Here is a 23,145-nt window from a genome sequence, read left to right on the forward strand (position 1 = left end):
GATGTGTGTGTGTGTGTGTGTGTGCATGGTCAAGAGAGAGAGAGAGAAGAGACAGATTGATTGTCATTCAAGTGGTTACTGGAAAATAAAATAAACACTTTCGCAAAGGTATAACAAAACAAGTGTGCTTTTATTTAAGAATAAAACTGAATAAAAAAAAGTGACAGGAAGATACCAAGAAGATAGGATTCACTAGTGTTTGTGTATCTGCTTACATCTCTTCAGTGAAATCTTCTAGAAGTAGCAAATATTTACACTGGGTGTTACAATCTCAAATCAAATGTGTTTTTTTATTATATAATAATATTAACAGCATCTCCCTTCTCAAAATGGTAATACAGGGAGGACCTGGGATCGAACCCAGAACCTCTTGATTACTAGACAGCAGCTCTTACAATTTGTAAAAATTGATATTTGGGTTTCGGTTTTTACATATTGACAGCAACATGTAAATTGAATAATTTATTTTTCTTCAGTTATATTTTTAAATAAAAACACACTTGTTTTGTTACACATTTTGTGAAAGTGTTTATTTGATATTTAGACTTCAGTCTTCACACATTATACAATTCACTTCAGCACTTAACATGAAAAAAGTTTCTGTTTTAGTTATGTGTTAAACATTTTTTGCCTCGCATGTCCTGTCATCTTACATTTACACAGATCATTGCAGACACGGAAAACACATGAATTGTATGTGTTCCAAATAATGATGTTATTTACCCTATAAAATTCCAGACACCTAACTTCCATTACAAATATTTTTGTAGGCTTCAGGGATTCTAGTGTTAAGGGGACCCAACAAACAATGATTCACATAAAGAACTACATAAACTACCAGGTTATGTAGTTTGAAACAGCGCCCATGACAGCTTAGGAGTATATAGATGTTAGGAATATATCTTGTGGTTTTGTAACCGTGTTATCTTCATTTTGTTTGCTGCTACTGTTGCATTGGCTGTTTCAGATGTATTTGTGTGAAACTAAAAATGACATGTAATTTTAATTTCTAATGGTGTTTATTCTGCATGTTTTGAATGAGTTTTTCAGTTTTCAATGTCTTCTTGCAATTTTTGATTAGTTTTTGGGCACGGCAGGTTCATCATAGGTACTGAATGGGATGTAATTTATTAATGTGAGCAAAACTGCTCCACTCAATGTCCATAGCACTCATTTAATATTATTAGATTTCGAAAACTTTGGGGTTACCTTTGGTATCTGGAGTGTATGCCCCTTAAATTACCAAAATGAAGTCCATATAAATGAGGGGAGGGGAGATCATAGTGCCTTCAACTTAACTTTCATAAGTGCATCCCTCTGATTTTGCTGCACTAAATGACCACATATGTTACCTAATGGATTGACCTGCTCTATATGCAGGATATGTAACTTGCTTCGGAATAAATCATCTGTTAAATCAACAAATATCAACAGAAGAAAATACATGCTATTGATCATGAAGAGTAATTTCTTACAACACATAAAACCTCTGAATCATGATGCACTAGGGGTCTTTAAGATTTAGCTGGTCAGTAATTTCATTTAAATTCAGTTGCCTGGATAACCTGATGCCAATTAAAACCAATCCTATTTTGAATTCATTATGACGTATCCCTGTTCTCAAGCCAGACAAGCTGGATGGTATGATTAAGACAGATATACCTTAAACTCCTCCATAAGCTTGCGGATAGCTTTTCCACGACCACCAATGATGCGTGCATGAACTCGGTGGTCTAGTTTGATGTCCTCACTAACCATTTCTTCCAGATCTGCTACAATGCGCAAGATGGCATCCTTGGCCGACTCTGTGTTAAGCTCATACCCTGTTATGGAGATTATATCCTGAATTTATAAAGAAAAGAGAAATTTAATTCTGTAAGATGCATACATTTCCCCTTGTACTCTGTCTGCATTAAAAGGACTGTACAATATGTTCATTATGCATATATTAGCACATATTCATTACATCACGTAAAATGTGTTGCATGTTTTTCAAAAAATTAACTAATTAAATAATTACCATAAATAAGCCAAAGAAGGCTTGGCAAAAATACTATATGGCTAGGCTTACAAATCTCAAACTTCACTGCATTAAATTTGCATAGTTAGTGAAAACAAACTATTTTTTAAAAACACATCCTGAAAAAAATTCTTACATTACACCTGATAGCAAAATGTTAAAGATTATAGTGCATACCTGGTGCTCGTCTCCCTTGTCTGGGAATTGAATATTGACATCATGGTCCTTACGGATCTGTGAAATTACAGCTCCCTTTCTGCCAATAATTTTTGGGTGGTATTTAGGATCCACAGAAATTGTGAGTTTAAAGCTTCGCAATGCCTAAACACACCAAGAAACAGCAGGGGAATTACACTTGTCACAAGAAGAGTACAATTCTTCGGTGATATTAAAAACAACAGCAACCTGCTTCTCCAGCAGAGTCACACTGCACACATGCTATAGTTCTTTGGCTTCCTACCTTCCTGTTCATCTAAACTATTCCTATGAAGAAATGACATCTCCTCCACTGTAGTTTCATTTAAGCATAGGTAAAATGATATCATTCAGTATTCTATGTGACTTTGTCAAATGTCTACACCTTTCTGACTCATTTAATTAATAATTTGACCAGTCTATAGATCTACACATGGCAATCTTAAATTAGTCACTGCTATTTAATAATAAATGCTGACAGAAGTATCAGTCCCTGATATTTACTTAAAATTTTTACCCTAAAATTCTTTAAAGTCATATAAAAATAAATGTATTATGGCTCATACTCAATGCCAACACTCACCCGATCTTCCTGTTCTGCCTGCAGCTCTTTCACCCTCTCCAGCAATCCTTGTTTGGCTCGTTCAACATTTGCCACTAGTCCTGTGATTTTAATGACATCTGACTGCTGATCTGGCTGAGGTACAGAGATGTTAACCTATAACCACATTACAAAAAAAAACCAAGTGTGTCACTTCTTCTATAAAAGGCTAAAGTACTCAGTGGTTGAAGATAATGACTATAAGGGTGCCTGTTAGGTCGCCCTCACTGTGTAACTCTAGAAGGTTACTTCACCTGTGGGGTCTTCAACAGTGGAATACTAGAAAAATGGAGGCAGTATTATTACTAGTATATTTTGTTTGAATAGCATCAGTTAAAGAATGGTAAATGAATAAATACACTGCAAATATCTGGGTGGCAGGATAATGAAGACTTATATGGGATCATGTACAAAACCTTCTATTCTACTGAAGTCCAGCCAAAACAAAAGAAAAAACAAAAATAAAGACATATTTCATACAGGAAATAGTAGCTGCAAATTTGCTCAAACAGAACAACTAAGACCCTTTGTGAAGTGAAATAGGACTCTTAGCATTCTATTAAAACAATTTCTACTTAGTTTCTTTAGTTTGTTAAAGGAAGCAGCCAATAAGTGTTTACCTATGGCAATATAAATACACACAGACCTCATAGTCTTCCATCATCTTGCGAATTCCAATGCCCTTCTGTCCAATGATATAACGGTGAAGATCATATGGGACATCAACATCCAAAGTCACAGGGACCAAAGCCTTATTGCAAAGAGGACATGGAGTATGGAAGAAAATGTCCTTTAACTTAACAACAGGATCTGATAAATGCACTTGTTGTCATGCAAGTATTTATAAACTACTTATTGATAGCATAAGGAACACAGGAAAAGGAGACTGCTCTATAGCCAAGTGACAGTATAGAAAGGGTTACTTACTAGGAGAGCAATGCGAGCAGCTTCACATTTTTCTTTGCGTCCTGAGATCGTAATAATATCACACTTGTTAGGCACAAGCTCTACTTCAGGACTAACATCCCCATTTTCCTGAAGATGCAGATCCATTCCTGAAATAAAAAAACAAATTCTTCCTAAATATTATTCAGTAATAAATGAAAATTTTAAGTATTCTGGCTAGCATGTCAACACTGTTATCCACTTACAGTTACCATTACCATTATTACACTGCCTAGTTCACTTTTTCTTTTTTTTTCTCCATAGGTTGACAAAAGTAATAGTTTTAAGGTACTACTTTGCCTGTGTTTCAGGTTCAAATGCAGCAAACTGTGGATACAGCCAGAAAACAAACTAACAAAAACATGCTTTTATTAAGCAGTTAACAGAATTTTAGTCTTGAGGTTCAGTACTAATAAATCAGTTTTAAATAAGTTGTATTACTTAATCTTTTTTATTTATTTTTTCACTTATTTACTTTGTGAGTCTGAAGAATAGTACACTACAATATACTGAAATTATACTGCATAGATATTTTTTTCTTTTTAATCATTTAGATATTTGTTCTGTTCAATATGGGAGCCTAATGGGAGTCTCACAGAGCCAAACATGATTCTTAAAATTAGAACATTCATCTGGGTACAAGTTGTTAAAGAGTTTGCAATGAAGAGCAGAGAAATCTGCTGCTGAAAATGGCTAGATCCTCCAGTCTGTACATTTTAAACTGCTAGGGTTTAATGGAGAGGGCAATTAAAAACTGAACAGAAGACTTGACCCCAAGGCAAAATAAACAGTTAAAATTGCTGTTATCATTTCATGAGCTCAGTAGTACAATGTAAGTGAAGTTTGATTAATTTAAACATAGTAAAGAGTGAGCCAAAATAAGACACAAACACACACATAGACCACTGCAACGACTTGGCTCCAAATACTTGAGATGTGCTTCTGTCTGCTATGGTATCTTCCTATAATTTTGAGTATTGAATCACTATATGGTATAACAACAGCAAACAAAGTTTAAATAAGCATTGTGGTCTAGGTATATACTACATACTAAAATGCTGTGGCTATATTCTGTCACGGTATGTTTGCATTTCCAACTAGACAGTAATGTTAACTTACTTTAGTTATTCGTTAAGAGGTGCAGCCAGACGGTGCATGCTGTGCAGCCTTGTCCATGCAGCAAATGATGTCATTAGGCAGATTTGTTGAATTGGGCGTTTTGAGTACCGAAATCTGCATCTACTGTGTCTATTCATTATAAGCTCCCTTATTAGATGTCATTTTTCACCTTTTTTTTGATGGGGCGTGACATATTGTTTACTTCAAACACACATCTTGCAATCCATATTTTCATAAACCTCAACTGTGACACTATCGCCATAAATGAACAACAGGGTGAGCATACAGCACCTGTGACGACGTATTGTGAATGTCAATGTATAATCTAATGTTACAGAAAGGTTTTTCCCTTGCAACAGGTTATGTTTATTTTTAGCCCGGGCAATATGCTCTCTTCACATACAATAAACATTTTAATATTTAATTGGGATCTTTTTAAAAAAATTTTGCCTATACAGTTGAGGCCAAAATTATTAGCCCCCCTGGAATCATGGAACACTTTCCTAAACTTCTTCCCAAATTTTGCAACATTGATGAAACTTGATATAATCAAATCACAGCTTTGAAACCACACCTGTGCAATCAATTGGCTTCCTAACAACACCTGCAGTCAATTGGCTTCCTAACAACACTCAATCAGCATAAAAAGACTCCCAAGGAACAGGGCTCTTGAACACATGAGAGGGACTACGGTTACTGACCATGCCAAAGACAAAGAAAATCAGTCTGGAGCTCAGAAAGAAGATAGTAGAGGCTCATGATAAGGGGCAAGGCTACACTGCCATTTCCAAGCGATTCACAGTGTCTAGAACTACTGTACGTTGCATCATTGCCAAGTACAAGGAGACAAATTCTGTTAGAAACAAACCTGGCCGTGGCCGTAAGCGCAAGATTTCAAGAACTCTGGAGAGAAAAACAGTCAGAGATGTCAGCAAGGAACCCCGGACATCTGCCAAGATGATTGTTGCTGACCTGGCCTCTTCTGGAATTGATGTTTCAAGGAACACAGTTGTGAGGGCTCTTCACCGTGGTGGGCTTCACGGCCATCGTCCCAGAAGAACCCCTTTACTCAAAGAGCGGCACATCACAGCCCGACTGAGGTTTGCCCGTGAACATTTGAAATGTAAAGATGATTTTTGGAAGTCTGTGCTTTGGTCTGATGAGACTAAACTGGAACTGTTTGGGCACATGGATGTTGCTTATGTTTGGCGAAGAAAGGGACAGGCCTTCAACCCTAGGAACACAGTTGCCACAGTTAAACATGGTGGTGGGAGCATCATGCTGTGGGGCTGTTTTGCAGCCTCAGGCACAGGGAGCCTTGTTCGGGTGCATGGCATCATGAAAAAAGAAAATTATGTTGACATTCTGAGGGAGAATATGCAGAAATCTGCTTGTAGTCTAGGCTTAGGTCGTCGCTGGGTCTTCCAACAAGACAATGACCCAAAGCATACATCAAAATTAGTTCAACAGTTTTTCAAGGATACCAAAACCAAGATCTTGGAGTGGCCCGCACAGAGCCCAGACCTCAATCCCATTGAGAATCTGTGGCGAGTGCTCAAAGTGAATGTCCATGCTCGGAAACCACGCAATTTGGACCAGCTAGAAAAATTTGCAGTGGAGGAATGGACCAAAATCCCTCAGGAGACCTGTGCTAATCTAGTAAAGACCTACTCTAATAGATTGTTGTCAGTTGTGGCTCAAAAAGGGTACAGTATTGACTATTAATGGGCATGGGGCTAATAATTTTGGATGTCTCATTTTTGCCCTTTCTTGTTTCCACTCAGTGTGTCAATAAAATATCCAAACTACAATTAGTGGACCTTGTTATTTTGGACACAGATACACTTTAAAAAACAAACATTTGTTGTTAATGGTCATTTTCATATTGGAATCAGGAGTGTTGCCTAATTTCATATGGGGGCCTAATAATTTTGGCCACAACTGTAGGTTTTCATGGATGAAGGTGCAAAAATACTTTCTAAATGCCATAATAATTATGAGATTACCCATTTATCTGTTAGGCTAGATATAGGGAAAGTACTACTAAAGTATAATTAGAACAAAAATTAAAAAGGAAAATGTCTAAATCAGGCATTAATAAAACAAAGGGGTCTGCCATCAAAGAATCTTCCTATCTAAAAAATAAACTTCTCTTGATAATAATGTTGGTAGAGAATGGGCCTGAACAAGACAGTATGAAATAACATCAAACAAATAAAAGCATAAAATACAATGGAAGCATCAACTGCAAATGTCAAAATAATTCTGTGCTCACCAGAACATTCCTCCCGTTCAGGAAACTTGATCTGAACATCATAATCACGAGTGATTTGCTGAACTTTGGAACCCTTGGCCCCCATTACTGAGCGGTGGTATTTTTGTGGGATCACACACTCTAGAGTGACTTGGGCATCCTACAGACAGAATTTCCAACAAATAGATTTGAATATTGATTGAAAATGCAAACAGTCACAGCAGAACTTATAGATAATGAACAGTCATACCAACAACATTATTAAAAACAATCAGAAAAAGCAGAGAAAAAATAAGGAGGCCAAAGCCAAGCCATCGCTAAAGTGACAAATGCAAAATAAAAAATAACAATTGGGGGAAAAAAAAAGAAAAAATAGGATTCACTTTTAAAAAGAGAAGGAAATAATTAACATAAACATATTTAAGTAAATATTTAACTCACAACATTTTATCACCACTGGGTATAATAGGATACACTAATGTCAATTGTAAATGTAGTATTAAAAAACTGGAATAAACAAAAAGGTACATAAAATGGAATACATACTGAAATTGTAATCACGTATTTATAATAATTTGTTTTTATGTCACCTTGGATAAAGGCATTTGATAACTAAATAAAAGTATATAATGCTTAACAAGATAACAAAAGTACAGCAATCATTAAGTAATACAACTTAAAATAAGTGTAACTGCGTACCAGGTCCTCTATAATCTCTAGGATCCGTTTCTTAGCAGCTTCAACACAATCCTTTGCTCCTTTCAGGGTAACCTTGTCACTCTGAACTCCAGTCCGAGGAAAGCTGACAGTTACTCCACCATATTCTTCAGCAATCTCTCGAAGGACTTGACCACGTCGTGTGACAAAGTGTCTATGATATTTAGGGTCCACTACCATCACATCTTCTATTACATTGTCCTGAAGAAAAATGAGATAGAATATAGAAGTTAGATATACATATATGAGAAGTTACTACACCAAAGAACAGATTGTGGCTACTTAATTGTTGTTTGTCTGTACTAGGACAAAACTAATTGCCTGACAAAGCTGCATCAAGCAAACACAAAAAGCACTACAGCAAGATGGTGGATATTCTTTACTAATTACCAGATTCTTAATAAGCAGCTCCAGCTCTTTCTGCGCTAGTTTTACAGCCTCCTCCTTTCCAACAATGGTAATGACCTCTACTTCGCGGTCATCTGTCGTAGGAAAGATGATCCGTGCACCAGTACGATCACGGACTTTGCGGATGTTGCCCCCACCACGGCCAATTAGAAATTTGTGGTATTCAGGCTTGGCCTGTAGCTCAGCTGTGTAGTTGTTGATTTGCTTGCAGAGGGAAAAAGTACACAAATGTTTTAAAGAGAAACCTGGTGGTAGTAATCAAACAAAGGCTTTTACACAAAAGTTTATATTATATTAGATTATTATTTAATTTGTGGCAATACTTTTAAAACTTTCTAAAAATAATATGGGCTTTTATATATCAACTTGAAATTTTAACATGTAAAAGGATTAATTATCCCATTATTTATAGCATAATGTGCTTCAAACTTTCATTTATTTACCTACCTTTTCCTCAGCAAGTTGTAGCAGTTGCTTTCGGGCTTTCTCCACTTCCTCCATGGGGCCTCTGATAGTGACTTTATCACTGCCTGATCCCTCTGAAGGGAAATGAATATGGACCCCTCCACATTCCTCCATGATAGATCGAACTAGACGGCCCTTTGCCCCTATCAAGGAGTTGTGCAGTTTTGAAGGAATGGACACCTCTACTTCCTTGATATTAGCCTCCATTAAGGAAGAAACCCAAAAAAGCAATAAATGAAAAAAAATATTTTAGCTAGAGAAAAATCAAGACATTTAAAATATTCTGAGACTCAAAAGTATTGCATATGAAGGCTTTTACTGAAGTCAAAGCTTTTTTTGCAGTCCAAGTGACATACTATGTTGTATAACGTAAAGTTAATGGCATGCAGACAACTCATAAATGTTCAATTGTCTTGCTGTCAAATTCATTTCAACAACCTGTAGATTTAACATATTTGATGTGAATAGGCACCCAGCATCTTGTCTCCACCTACCAGCTCTCTCTGGATTGCCAAAATGCGATCCCTGGCAGCTTCACAGTTTGTTTTCTTCCCTGTGATTAGAATAACTTCAGAGTTGCTGTTCTCTGTTGGCAAGTCAATCTTGGTGTTTGTTTCCTCACGTATCTGTTTCAAGGGAATACGGCAGTTATAATGACCTACAAATAAACATACACTTCCCAGGTCCATTTTGTGTATAACACTTTTTGCCAGTCTGCACTATGTTAAAATGAGTTTGTTTTTTTTTTTGCTTGGACAAAGAGATCAAACTATAATTGTATTTAATAATAATTATTAAAGTGAAATTTCATGCAGCTCACTGCATTGATAAAAATATTTTTTCCAGGAACAAGTTTTTTTTCCAGTTATAAGGGCTTTTGGGTTGTACATGTTCTAAAACAGCCTTTACTGATGTCAGTCAAACAGGGTGAGTAAAGATGTATAAAAGCCACTGTTCACCTATGGTTATGTTTTCTTTGATGACTTGATTTGGTAATCTTGAGCACTGTATTACCGCCACGTATAATTTGTTTTAAATAATAAAATCTACTAAGTAAATTATGGCACACAGGAAAATGTGGCATAGTTTAGTCTGCTAAGGAGAAAACAATACTTATAAAGCTGGCACAAATTTCACCATTTCAAGTTTTTAGGGAACAAGTATAACAAAATGAAAGCAGATCACTTACTAGATCACTTAATCTACAAATATGGACATAGTTCATCTTGAATAACCTGGATATAGGGCAGGGAATTATTACCTTTTGCTTAAATTATGTGAGAAATCTCCACCCACAACACGCTTCAGTGATATCATTACATTAAGCTGGGATGTCAAACTCAATTTTTATTTACGACAAAAAAATAAAACATTAATTACAGTATATCCAATGTGGGCTGGAATCAGTAGAGGATTTAGAAGTCATGGGGTTCTATGTATAGACTGTATTAGGGCTCTATTATTTTATCAAAAATGACTTTAACAGACTCAGAAAAGGACACTGTACCCTAACGTTACTTTAGATTTCAAATGCAGTTCCTGGGTTGTGACTGCAGGATTTTATTCAAACCAGGCTTTGTTTTTTTAATTGGAGTTAAGCCTAATGAAGTAAGCTGTCATTTACCAGTTTCCTATGTTTTAGGTGGTCAATATAGAAATAACTAAACTAAGTTTGGTAATTTTTTATTAGCATGTAAGTCAGTCATTTATATATGCTACATGAGAATCTTTTTTTTTAATAGTTTTCATTCTCCATTGCTTACCACTAAACACATTAGAAGGACTGACAATGAAGAAGTGGCAGTCTTTCAGCATTCAGTGTTGTGAAACTGGTAGGAATAAAAACTTGCAGCCACATGGAGTGGCCAAGACTGAACCTGAGAACAACTACTATATTAAAGAAATTTGCCCTAATTTAACAGTTAATTGACTGGCGTTTCAACCATGCAGTTATCAAAAAATTACCAGAGTCACAAGACCAGCGTACTATTCACACTTGTAAAATTAATGCAATAAACACCAAAAATTATCATCATTAAGCTAGTACCAATTGATTGAACTATACAATTAAAGACAAGTATTTGGCCAAGCCACTTACACTGGATTGGTAGGTATTAATTTTAATTAAATATAAAATAATGATAAACAATTTATAGAAGTGGTCTTTTGTTTAATAGGTCAGTTTAATAAAATATTGCGAAGTGTTTAGTATTGAATTTTTTTTTTTACTTTTGGAATATGAGAAAAAAAATTAAATAAGGGTTGATCAGAGCTTTAAGGTAATAAAAGGATTCTTTATTTTTTGTATTATATACACATTATTTTCAATCACTCCATGTTTTAAGTCAGCATTATTGTGAGTCTTTATAAAAACAAAAAATATTCTTGCACACTGGCAGCAAGAATTCTGGCAGCTGAAACACTGTGTGAATGTAAATATATGTGCATTTGCTATTAATTTTTAACCATTAATTATGAAACAGTTTTTACTGTTTAGACTTATCTTCAATTTAATGTATTTTACAGATTTTGTTTTACATTGGACTAATTAATTATTCCTAATTCTTAAGGTTTAATTATGAATATGAATTTGACTTATGCACTACTGGTTTCTTTACTAACCTTATACTGTATGATACACACAAAAAATAATAAACATTGTAACCCTTTTTACTATTTTTTGCACAAACTACTACTACTTTATCAAAACAATTTTGTAGAGTAGAGTGTACAACCATTAGAACTGCTGAACTTAAGTGAGTTGCAGTGGAAGATAAGTAGTGTGCTGCACAATCAATTGCCAGTTTTATCTAATAACGGGATGGTAAAGGGATGTCCTATATTTTAATTCCATCACTACTACAAGTTACACACACACAAATTTTGTTCCCGTATTTTCTTTTGACACATTGCTCATCAGATGTTCACAGATGAAAACATGGGGAAAAACACCTGTTTTATCAATTTGCCGTTGTCTTTCTCAATTCTTGTTTCATTTTTCCTTCACCAATGTATACTGAGGTTTCATGTTACATTTTCACTTTAAATGAAGCGAATGAAGAACTTTTCTAAACAACAGTGTTCAGCAGAGGAAAAAGCTAAGCCCACTGGCAGAACAATAACTTTATATTACACAGTTGCCACAGGATAACCAAGATTTTCACAGTCAGAAATAACTTTAGCATTTTAAATACATCTGTCATCAGCAAAACAAAAAATCCCACACAGTACACACCTGTCAGTACCATAAAAGAGTAACCAGCTCTGTAGCTTTACAAAGAGAGCAAAATGGCCATTTTTTGACCTGTTTATCTAAGCATCTGCATGTGATTGTTATATCTTTGACATCAAGTTAAACCACAAATGCTCTTATTTTCACTTTTTTCTGTTAGGTCATTAGCAGTTTGTTTTCTGACAGTTTATAAATTGTGTGCAGAAGTAAACACAATTGGACACCGAAAATGCATTTTAATGGCAGGTGTAAATTTAATTAGGCTAAATTATATAGATACAAATGATACATGAAACAAACATTGAAGGGCGTCTCTTGAGCTTTTGAAAAAAACAATTCATCATTGCAAAATGTATGCAACATGTTTTGAAAAAAGATGATGCAAGCCACATTGTAAAGGCCCATGGGCCTTCAATTTGACACTCCTGGACTAGGCTAATGTATGACCCCATACCATACTAATGGCTGGGGTGAGGCCCTCTTCATCTTATTTATAAAAAAAAAAAAAAAAACAGAGAAAGTACATAAAACATGCAACTTGTCATAGTTACAACTATTCAACCAAGCATATCATAGAGAAAGCAAGAAATTACCTTTTTGATGTTGGCACCACCCTTTCCAATGATGTTTTTGTGAAACTGCTTAAATATAGGAACTGAAATGGAGTAGCTGTTCTCTATCTAAAAAGGAAAGAAACAGGAAGGGTTTTGGACTGACAGTTCCTTACTAATAATGCTCACTCCAAAAAGCCATGTTTAAGTCCCAATCTTGAGTAGAAGATGAGCCAAGTGCTTTTGAATTGCTTGATATATAACTAAAGAGAACTAGAAGATGTGCTATTATGGAAAAACCCAAATTGAGAGAAAAACAAAAGCAGGTAAATAAAAGGGGCAACTGTATTCTGCAATTTATAGCAGCATACCAATCACAAATCCAAATAATAGGTTTTAAACCGACACTTGTACAGGTTTATATCAAATGTGGCAAATAACAACTGAACTACGTGCCTCTAGCTCTGGAGGTAAGGTATCCAGAAGTGCTTCAAAGGCAGCTGGCTCATCATCACAATGCACAAAACTTAAAACTAATAACTTTTTTAAAACTCAAGAGAACTTTATCATTTTTGCCAGCATACATTAAAGTACATTCCATAAGCTATATACATTTGTTGAAGTGCAATTGATAATGTGTTTTCATCCCCTGTTTGCTTCTTTTTGTGTGAGATCAACTCCCATCACTTGAAGAACAAATTCTGTCTTTTAATAAAGATCATTGTATTCAAAGTCTAAATGTATTCAATACAGTAGTTTTTCTACAATCAGGGCAAGTGGAGCAGTGCTCCCCGGCTCTCAGCACATGGCACAATTGCACAAACATTAAATAAAGAGAGCAGAGACAACAGTATGCATTTCAGGGGAGATTCTTCTCAGCTAAAATCAAAAGCCTGGGTGTATGGCTGCCAGTAATCCTCTAAAAGGATCCTGGCTTGGATAAGCATATAGAGCTGGGGAAAGTGTGAGCAAAATGGTGTTACCTCTTGACCTGAAATGAGCAGTGAGAGGCAGAACCAGAGGCATGAACATACAGCCAGGAAGTATGTGAAGCAGTTGAGGGCACATGGAGAAGCACGGAAGGACCCAAGGAAGACCAGGCCAAGCCATGGTTTACGGTGACCCTCCTTACTTGAGGGACTTTTTGACAAATGTTTGGAAAGTTTACATTTGTTTTGAGGCTAAAATCTCTTTTGGCCTGCAAAGTCTAAGGCAGACCATTTGAGTTGGGATTGTGTCTTTCCAGACAAGCAAATGAAACCTAGCCTGGCCAGTAAAGCCTTTTAATGAAGCCTTTTGGAGGCCTAACAACCCTGATTCTCCATCTTTGGGACTACAAATCACAACAAGTTTAGTCATCATAGTTATATTTTTGAAATATGTGAACTGTTGGTAACAGTTACTAGTGATTGTTACGTTTTTGTAATTTTTGTGCTAATAACTAAGAATGTAATATGAACCGCTAACCAAAAATATAACTATGATGACTAAACTTGTTGTGATTTGTAGTCCCAAAGATTTAATCAGTAACGGCAGATCAGATCAGCAGATTTATTCAGACTGAATTTAAATGGAGAGGCCGATGGGGCATCTGCAACATAAGCAAGCACACCACTCTACAGCTTTGGGAACCTACAGTTAAAACTTCAATCTTCCTCCTCTGCTAACCCATAAAATCTTAAGTCGACTGGCATATTGAGATCATAATGTATGACCCAGTATGTATTTAAGTAAGAGTTAAGCAAATAGGGCCTGGCTATTTAAAGTTTTACATGTAAGAAGAATTTTGAAATGAGCTCTAAACCAGGGAACTACTTTAAAAACTTAAGAACAAAGGGTACTTGGTACTTCTGGTAATATTTCTTCCCGGGAGTATTTTGAATTAAATATATTGCTGTCAGTTCTACCAGAAATACATGAATGGTTTATATTGATTGTATCCTCTGTCCCTAAAAAACATGTTAATTTTTAAAATATTTGTAAGCTAGAAAATTGAGCTTTTATACAGTATGGTAATGCATTTGGAAAAAGACAGACTGATGTTAAAGATAATGCCTAAACAGTGTTACTAATTCAGTAAAACTAATGTTTACTGAATCAGTAAAACTATGTTTAAGCCTAACAAGTTAAAAAGTGACAGAACCCTGTTGCTTTCCCATCAGTTAATAATATAGTATTTCTTTTTTTCTGTATTTAAAGACTAGTAGTTGCACCATATCCAATCCTGACTTGCTGATAAAATTATGGGTATTTTAGGAAAATGTTTGCTTAACCAGAAAAAAAAACACATATTTACACACAAGTGAAAGTGAATATTACATTTTCTAATTATATATCCAATAGCAACATGTAATATGAAAAAAACAGTCTCAGCACTGAGCCCTGAGGGACATTATGTCTAACATCAGAACTACACCCTAAAATTATGTATTTTACAGGTAAATATTTTATATTAAGAGTGTACATGCTCACTAAAACAAGGTTAGTTTATTGGTACTTTTGTTTTAGGTGGGGCTATTGTATTCAAGCCTCTTTTTGACATCCATTATATGTTAACTAACCCATCTAAAACCAATTGCTGCTACTATAACTAAAAGAATAAAGGCAGATTTAATAAACCATGTTGTTACAAGGGGGAAAAAATTGAATTGTGCACTACAAAAAATGTCCTTTTGAGCGTGCTAAACTTTAGTAAAAATCATTTAATATGTTATATGTTATTTAATTATAAATAAAGATATTGAAACAAGTATCCCTGGTTGAGAATTTGATTTTAATTCTAGGTCTAATTATGCTCTTAATCAGCTGGGTATCAAATTATTCAGATTTATTATATAAATCAAGTTTTTAAATGTACAAATACTGGGATTTCTGGCAGGAGTTACTGAAGAATAACAGGTAGGATAGAAAACAGCAAGTGATTTAAGATCTTGAATCTAGAGGATGCCGCAATCAGTCAGCCATAAAACAGAAGGTCCCCTTCACTTATAATGAAAATCACATTTCTTAAAAATTCTGGCTTTTTCCAAATTCATTCCAATTATTTAAAAAGACCTGCTATAGATCGCATTCCCAGCTACTGAACGATGAACAGTGGTTCTGGGACCAAACTGGTGACCTAGATGCCAAGAGAGTAAATTATGACTTCTTTGAGGCTGTTCCTGTTATCAATCGACCACCCTGTGGCCAAATAAATGGCGCTGACACCAGCTGTTCACTTGCCATAGTTGGGCTTGAAGAGACTGGAGCTAATAAGAAATTGGAGAATAATGTAGTCAAACCAAGACAACAGCAGCCTCATTAGTGGCCAAGGCAAAGGAGAGAATGTAATTGGACTTGCCATGAACAATGAGTATTGGGTGTCCTCAAAAAGGATCTAGAAAACCTTTTGACAAGTTAGAAAGGAAAGGTGAAGCATCCCTAAGTAGAAAACAACTTCCACTGAGTGCAGAATAATGTGCTAATAAAACACTGCTAAACTCAGCAAGTATGCCCCCCTCAGGAGACAATGACACAAGAATCTGTATAGCCTGGGTCCACTTCTGCAGCTGATGCCACGGACTTGATTAAAAAGTGTCATAGTGATGATGTAAGGCTTCTGGGAAGAATGTGGTCTTGCTGTATTTGTTGAAAGAATTGGATATTGCAGTGGTATCTTTATAATAATGTAGCTTTAACTCTGGGTTAAGTGCCTTTAAACTTGAAGAAAGTGGTAGAAGAAATCCACTCAGAATATACAGCTTTCCTGGGCTTAATTTTTTTCATCCCTTGTTCATTATGTTCAGCGGCACGGATATCATGGTTCATGTGCAGCATGGAGAGTGTCCAGTTTGAGGACTTGAGGATTCAACGCAGTTCCAGGAGTGGATGCAAAAATGAAAAACATTTTAGTCTGTCCACCTTAACCAATATTTTATTTAAAAGGGTAAAAACAAGTAAAAATGCATAAGACTCCAACCTACACTTTTATCTTATGATGGATATTAAAGATTTTGGAGAAATTTCCCAATTTAGTTTGCACATACTCTACTCTGTAGGCATGGAGGACGTTTTAAACAGGCACAGTCAAAATGATTAATATAATATAATATAATATAATATAATATAATATAATATAATATAATATAATATAATATAATATACGTGCGCATGGGAGGCAGCTAAAGGGCTCGGGTAAGGACAGTTCTGAGACATACCAGGATGTGGCAGAGTGCACTGACTCTTTTTCTTCCTTGGCTCTCATGACGTCACTTCCGGGACCAAGCCTATTGAAGGAGACCTTGCCGGCTCCGGCCCCTGTGATGTCACGTCCGGGCTCAAACCAATGGCTGAAGACCTCAATGAGTCCGACCCCTATGATTTCACTTCCTGTCTTCCCCTTTAAAAACTTCCTCCTTTTCCCTATGCCCTCAGTTCTGTATTGGACTCGGTTTTGTGCACAGTAGTGCTATCATTAGAAAAGACAATTTGCAGCCAGGAAAACAAATTATACAGGTGGCTGCCCTAAACCTTGCTTTGTCTCATCGTATATATATATATACACACACACACACTCTAGGGGGCTCTGCCCCCTGCTCACTTCGCTCGCCCACCTCCGGGTTTGGTTTACCAGATATACAATTTAAAGAGATTGTTATTTTCATGGGAATTGTTACATATGCATTATTTTCACTTTTACTTTAAAACTTTTGTAAAAACAGTATTGACCTTTATTTCCGGCCATGGGGCGGCGTGGTTAAATCTCTCTCTCGCGGAATGTATAACGTTGTTCGTGTTGTGGGTGGGTGGGGGATGGGCTCCTGAAGGCATGCTAAGGAGATGCGGTTGGACCAGCTGCTGTCGAACTGCGTGTTCTGCTTGTCATGCTGCATGTCGATCATTTAAAAGCCTGTACAGTAGCTATCCTTTTGCCACTTCACGTCACTGCCACTTGCTTTGTAAAGGGGGCTAGGGGGGTGGGTTAGCTGTTTGGTACACTCAACGCAAGCTAAGCAGATACAGTCGGATCATGTGCTGGTGAGCTGCGTGTTCTGCTTGTTGCTTGTCATTGTTTTAAGAGCTGGGAGCACATGAAGTCTGCCAAAAGTATTCTAACAACTACTAGGTTAGATGTCCATGAACTTGTTTTAAATTGTTTGCCAGTAGGGCGCTCCACTTGCAACCCCCACCCCCACCCACTGCTACAGCCACTTCACATCTCTGCAACTCAAGTTGTGAAGGGGGGGAGCTGAATGCAGAAAGAGAAGCGGAAGGATCAGCGACTGGCTTTGTGTTGCTGCTGCCGATGTGCGCGTTCTGCTTGTCGTGCTGCGCGTCGATCATTTAAAAACCTGTACGCCAGCTGTCCTTCTGTCTCACTGCCTTCTCTCGCGGGACGTTAAAGTGCCTCTTGCGGTACGTTGAAATGTCCTCCAAGAAGATCATGTCTTGTCTCCCGACCAAGATTATTTTTTATAATATATCTATTATAAAAAAAAATCCTGCGGAATGAATGACTAGTAGACGATACATGATCTTCATGTTAAGATCATGAAAGACAAATAAAAGAACCGCGAGATGAAAGAGAATGGGCAAAAAAAAACAAAAAAATAAACAGTTGTAAAGGGAAGCAGCACACACAGATGTCTCAGTGAAAATCATTCAATGCACAAAACGTAGGTTTACACAATAATGGAACATACGCTATGAGAATCTGTGGACCCGCAACAGTTAAAGCAACGACAAGTTTAATTTCAAAGAAAACACAATTTGGTCAGGTGTATATTTATGATGACAGGGAAGTGATCACAATGCCAGCAGCAGAGACACAAAGTAGGAAAAAGGACAGCGGCTGTAAAGGCTTTAAAAAGATCGAAGGGCAGCACGACAGCAGCCCCCCCTACCGCGTGCAAGCACCGTTATACGTCCTGCAAGAAAGAATTTAACCACGCTCTTTGAGCAAGTTTTCTTTTCTTCTGTTTTGTTAAGAAATACACTAATTTATAAATATTCCTTGTTGAAATTCTGTTTCTGGGGTTAGCTCAACTGGGTATGTGTCATCTGTGTGGATTAGTGAAAATATGGGCCTATCTTTCTGGGTCTTTTAGGAGGCTTCACTTCATTTTCGTTACTTGATATCAGAATATTAGGTATCAAATGTCTACAGAATTTCAGTAGTGTTACTCACAAAATTGTCCAAAAAATACGAGGGATACTTCAGCTAGTGTTCCTAACAATGACCTAATATGCACACCTTAATGATAAGGCTGAAGTTCATGTTTTGAAGTTCAATTTGAAATACCTCTATGATTAGAAAAGAAAAGCCTAGTGATTTAGTATTTGTCGTACCTTACTCAAATAGAGAAACCACAATTAGCCTTACCAATTCAGCAATGACCTTCTGCAAATACTTGGCACACTTCTCCACTTCATTCTTGGGGCCACGAAGTTGAACAATGTCACTCTTCTGAGATGGATCAGGGAAATTGATGATTACCTTAAGTATGCAAGAAAAAATATATTAAAAATATTAATTAACACTAGAATTACCAGAGCCTATGAAAAAACTCGTAGGTCCGTCCCACCTTAAATCACTTCTTAAAACCGTTCTCACCTCTCCGCCAGTGTCTTTTATGTCTTTTGTTAATCTAAATGTGCTGATAAAAGAAAAGCTGCAAGTAGCTGGCTATTCCATCCTCCCAACGACTTAGAACGTGCACAAACTTCTCCCAGCTCATGCCTTGATTGATTATCTGGGAGTGAAGTGGAGTTTTAGAGTGGAAATAATAGATCATTATTTGGAATACACGCATTTCACGTGTGTTCCGTTTCTACAGTAATCCGTGTAAACACATTTTTAAAACAGAAATGTTTTTCATATTGTAGTAGTAAATGACAAAATGTAAGCATAAACTATATAATGTATGAAGCCTAAAGTCCAAATATCAAACACACTCACAAAAGGTACAAATATAGCAGAATAAGCACGCTTTTATTCAAAAATATAACTGCAGAAAAAAGCCGCTTTAGCATGCCACATTGACACATACTTACTACAGCTGCCACAGTAGCGTAATGGTATCAGCCGCTGACTAGTATTCAAAAGGTCATGAGTTCGATCCCACACAATTCAGTTTTGAGAAGTAAACTGCTCTTATTCTTACTATTTTAGAATAAAAACATGCATTTGATTTCAGTGTGTAACAGCCGATGTAATTTATGATACTTGTAAAGGATAGGTTTTTTTTTTTATTCACTTTTCATTCTCTCAGTCGTGTTCAGGATCTTTCCCTATAATCTGAGAATGCTGTTTTCACATAAACCGTACTTGTAACTGCATTCTCGTAGCAATGCTTGCAAACCGCAGTGCATGCGTGCACTTTTCGTGGCATTACACGTCTATTTTTTTGAGCATGCCCGTGTTGCTCAAACACAGGAACATATGTTGGTGTACAAGTATAACAAAACAAGTGCACTTTTATTCTAGAGTATAAGTGAAGAAAAAATAAAGCAAGTTACAGTAGGCGGTTGATACAACAGCTTGTGTGGTGCAATGCTAAGAACTGCTGATTTCCGATCCGTGCTATATAAAATCATCACATTCAAATATTAACAATTCCCACACACCCTTCCTACATTCACGACATGTGTACCTGTTTCAGTGTACACATCTCTCTGTGCTATGATTCCTATTACACTGAATGAGCACCTGACATTGTACTTTCTTCCCTATATAAATAACATTCGAGTATAGTAGCGTCCAAATAAATCACATTTGAGTTATAGCGCGTCTCCAAATAAATCACATTTGAGTTATAGCGCGTCTTTATGTGAAAACAGCATTGTCAGTTTTAGGGGGGGATTATCATGAACGCGACTGAGAAAATGGAACTGAATTAAAAAAAAAAAGCTAACCTTTACAATTATCATGCATTTACACTGGCTCTTACAGACTGACTGAAATCAAATGTATGTTTTTATTTTAAAACAGTTCAATACATGCAATATTATTTGAAAAAGAACAGCGTCAGATCGGGTTTGAATACACGCTGACGCTGTTACAGAAGGAGTCAGCTTATTCAGTGCAGCAGTTTCAACGCACAGTACATGCAATATTATTTGAAAACGAACAGCGTCAGATCGGGCGCATATTCAAACCCGATCTGACGGTGATCGTTTTCAAATAATATTGCATTAGTGCGATGATGTTTTTATATATATTGTCTCTTTCGTTCATTTTGCGGTTTGTAGTCAGTGACCGCGTGTTTTTTCCCCGATCTTGCCAGTTCGCACATGTTGCTGTATGGTGGTGTTTCTTTTGTACTCCAGGACATGCAGAGGACAGAAAAGTACAGAGCAGTAAGTTCAGCGCTATATGCAATCAGACAGACAGACAGGCAGAGAAGGCACTAGATATACAGTGGTGTGAAATACTGTTTGCCCCCTTCCTGATTTCTTATTCTTTTGCATGTTTGTCACACAAAATGTTTCATCTCATCAAACACATTTAACCATTAGTCAAATATAACACAAGTAAACACAAAATGCAGTTTTTAAATGATGGTTTTTATTATTTAGGGAGAAAAAAAATCCAAACCTACCCTGTGTGAAAAAGTAATTTCCCCCTTGTTAAAAAATAACCTAACTGTGGTGTATCACACCTGAGTTCAATTTCCATAGCCTGGGGGTAATAAAATAATAAAAACCATCATTTAAAAACTGCATTTTGTGTTTACTTGTGTTATATTTGACTAATGGTTAAATGTGTTTGATGATCAGAAACATTTTGTGTGACAAACAGCAGTAGCTCAGTCGGTAGAGCGGGTTGTCCAGCAATCGGAGGGTCGCAGGTTCGATCCTGGCTCCCGGCATGAGAATGCAGCTGTTGTGTCCTTGGGCAAGACACTTAACCTACCTTGCCTGCTGGTGGTGGTCGGAAGGATTGGTGGCGCCAGTGTTCGGCAGCCTCACTTCTGTCAGTGTGCCCCAGGGCAGCTGTGGCTACATAGTAGCTTATCATCACCAGCGTATGAATGTGTGTGTGTGAATGGGTGAATGACTGTTGTGTTGTAAAGCGCCTAGGGGGGTTCTTGAACTCTAGTTAGGCGCTATATCAAATACAGGCCATTTACCAAACACGCAAAAGAATAAGAAATCAGGAAGGGGGCAAATAGTTTTTCACACCACTGTATAAGTAAACAGGGAAGGCACTGTATAATAGTAATATAAAAAACAGCTAAGGGGATAGATATATAGACAGGTAGGAAGGAAAGGCACTATATGATAGGCAGAACGGCGAAGGTTAAAAATAAATAAATTTTCTCCGCAGTGGGGCATCTCTTGAAGTACAGCAAGTCTACTGCGCTCTAAGTGACGAAATCTTACCAGTACACCACGGAAACTGTTGTGAAAGTCTTGAACCTTTTATGAAAGTGTTTATTTGCTCTTTGGCTGTCAGGCTTCACACATTTTATAGTTTATGTCTACATTTTGTCTACATTTATTACTAAAATATGAAAAAGTTTCTGTTTTAACATTGTGTTTACACAGATCACTGCAGAAACGGAACACACATGAAATGCGTATGTTCCAAATAACAATCTATTATTTCCACTCTAAAACTCCACTTCACTCCCAGATAATCGAGGCAAGAGCTCGGAGAAGTTCGTGCACGTTCTGGGTCGGTGGGGGGATGGAATAGCCGGCTGCTTGCAGTTTGTTTATATTGGCACATTTACAGGACAAAGGAGGCTGGCGGAGAGATGAGAACGGTTTTAATAAGTGATTTAAGGTTGGACGGATCTACGAGTTTTTTCGTAGGCTCTGGTAATTCTAGTGTTAAGTCAGGAAAAGACTATCCCAGCAGCTGCAGGCACAAAAATAGCCCAATCCATCACAGTACACCCAATCACATGTTACTCAATCATACTGGGCCAGTATAAATCCAGTAAATAAAATAAATTAAAAAAATTATAGCACTAAGGCCAACCACTACACTACCATATCTCGTATGATTGCATTACATACACCTTAATGCTGGAAAAGGACCTTATCAACAGCTTTTCTGATTGTTCAGCTACTACTCTATTATAACTTGTAAACATAATAGTACAGTAATCCCTCCTCGATCAAGGGGGTTGCGTTCCCCCCTGCGATAGATGATAATCCGCGAAGTAGAAACCATATGTTTGTATGGTTATTTTTATATATTTTAAGCCCTTATAAACTCTCCCACACTGTTAACATTATTAGAGCCCTCTAGACATGAAATAACACCCTTTAGTCAAAAGTTTAAACTGTGCTCCATGACAAGACAGAGAAGACAGTTCTTTCTCACAATTAAAAGAATGCAAACATATCTTCTCTTCAAAGAATGCGTGTCAGGAGCAGAGAATGTCAGAGAGAGAGATTGCACGACAGAAAAGCAAACAATCAAAAAATCAATACGTGCTTTTGGCTTTTAAGTATGCCGAAGCACCGCGATAAAGCGGTATTTTTTAGAGGAGTGTCCGTATCTTCTAAGCAAACAGCCTTTGTGCAAACAGCCCCTCTGCTCACACCCCCTCCGTCAGGCGCAGAGAATGTCAGAGAGGGTGAGAGAGAGAGAAAAGCAAACAATCAAGCACCGCGCGGGAAGCATATTTTATATCATTGAGGAGT

At 36.8% G+C, this 23,145-nt stretch overlaps 1 protein-coding gene across 1 annotated transcript in view; it reads right to left on the minus strand.

Moving 5' to 3' along the window:
- hdlbpb (high density lipoprotein binding protein b) overlaps positions 1 to 23,145 on the minus strand; it is a 138,685-nt gene that overhangs the window by 18,302 nt on the left and 97,238 nt on the right. Inside the window, exons 14-25 of the mRNA XM_039747007.1 lie at positions 18,869 to 18,982; positions 12,550 to 12,636; positions 9,219 to 9,350; positions 8,707 to 8,925; positions 8,242 to 8,463; positions 7,834 to 8,052; positions 7,156 to 7,294; positions 3,744 to 3,871; positions 3,463 to 3,567; positions 2,799 to 2,933; positions 2,198 to 2,341; positions 1,663 to 1,842 (exon numbers count right to left, since the gene is read on the minus strand). Of these exons, the coding sequence (XP_039602941.1) occupies positions 1,663 to 1,842; positions 2,198 to 2,341; positions 2,799 to 2,933; positions 3,463 to 3,567; positions 3,744 to 3,871; positions 7,156 to 7,294; positions 7,834 to 8,052; positions 8,242 to 8,463; positions 8,707 to 8,925; positions 9,219 to 9,350; positions 12,550 to 12,636; positions 18,869 to 18,982 (1,824 nt within the window). The remainder of the gene's footprint in view (positions 1 to 1,662; positions 1,843 to 2,197; positions 2,342 to 2,798; positions 2,934 to 3,462; positions 3,568 to 3,743; positions 3,872 to 7,155; positions 7,295 to 7,833; positions 8,053 to 8,241; positions 8,464 to 8,706; positions 8,926 to 9,218; positions 9,351 to 12,549; positions 12,637 to 18,868; positions 18,983 to 23,145) is intronic.

Source organism: Polypterus senegalus, chromosome 3 (assembly GCF_016835505.1).
Source record: "Polypterus senegalus isolate Bchr_013 chromosome 3, ASM1683550v1, whole genome shotgun sequence".
Classification (NCBI taxonomy): Eukaryota; Metazoa; Chordata; class Cladistia; order Polypteriformes; family Polypteridae; genus Polypterus; species Polypterus senegalus.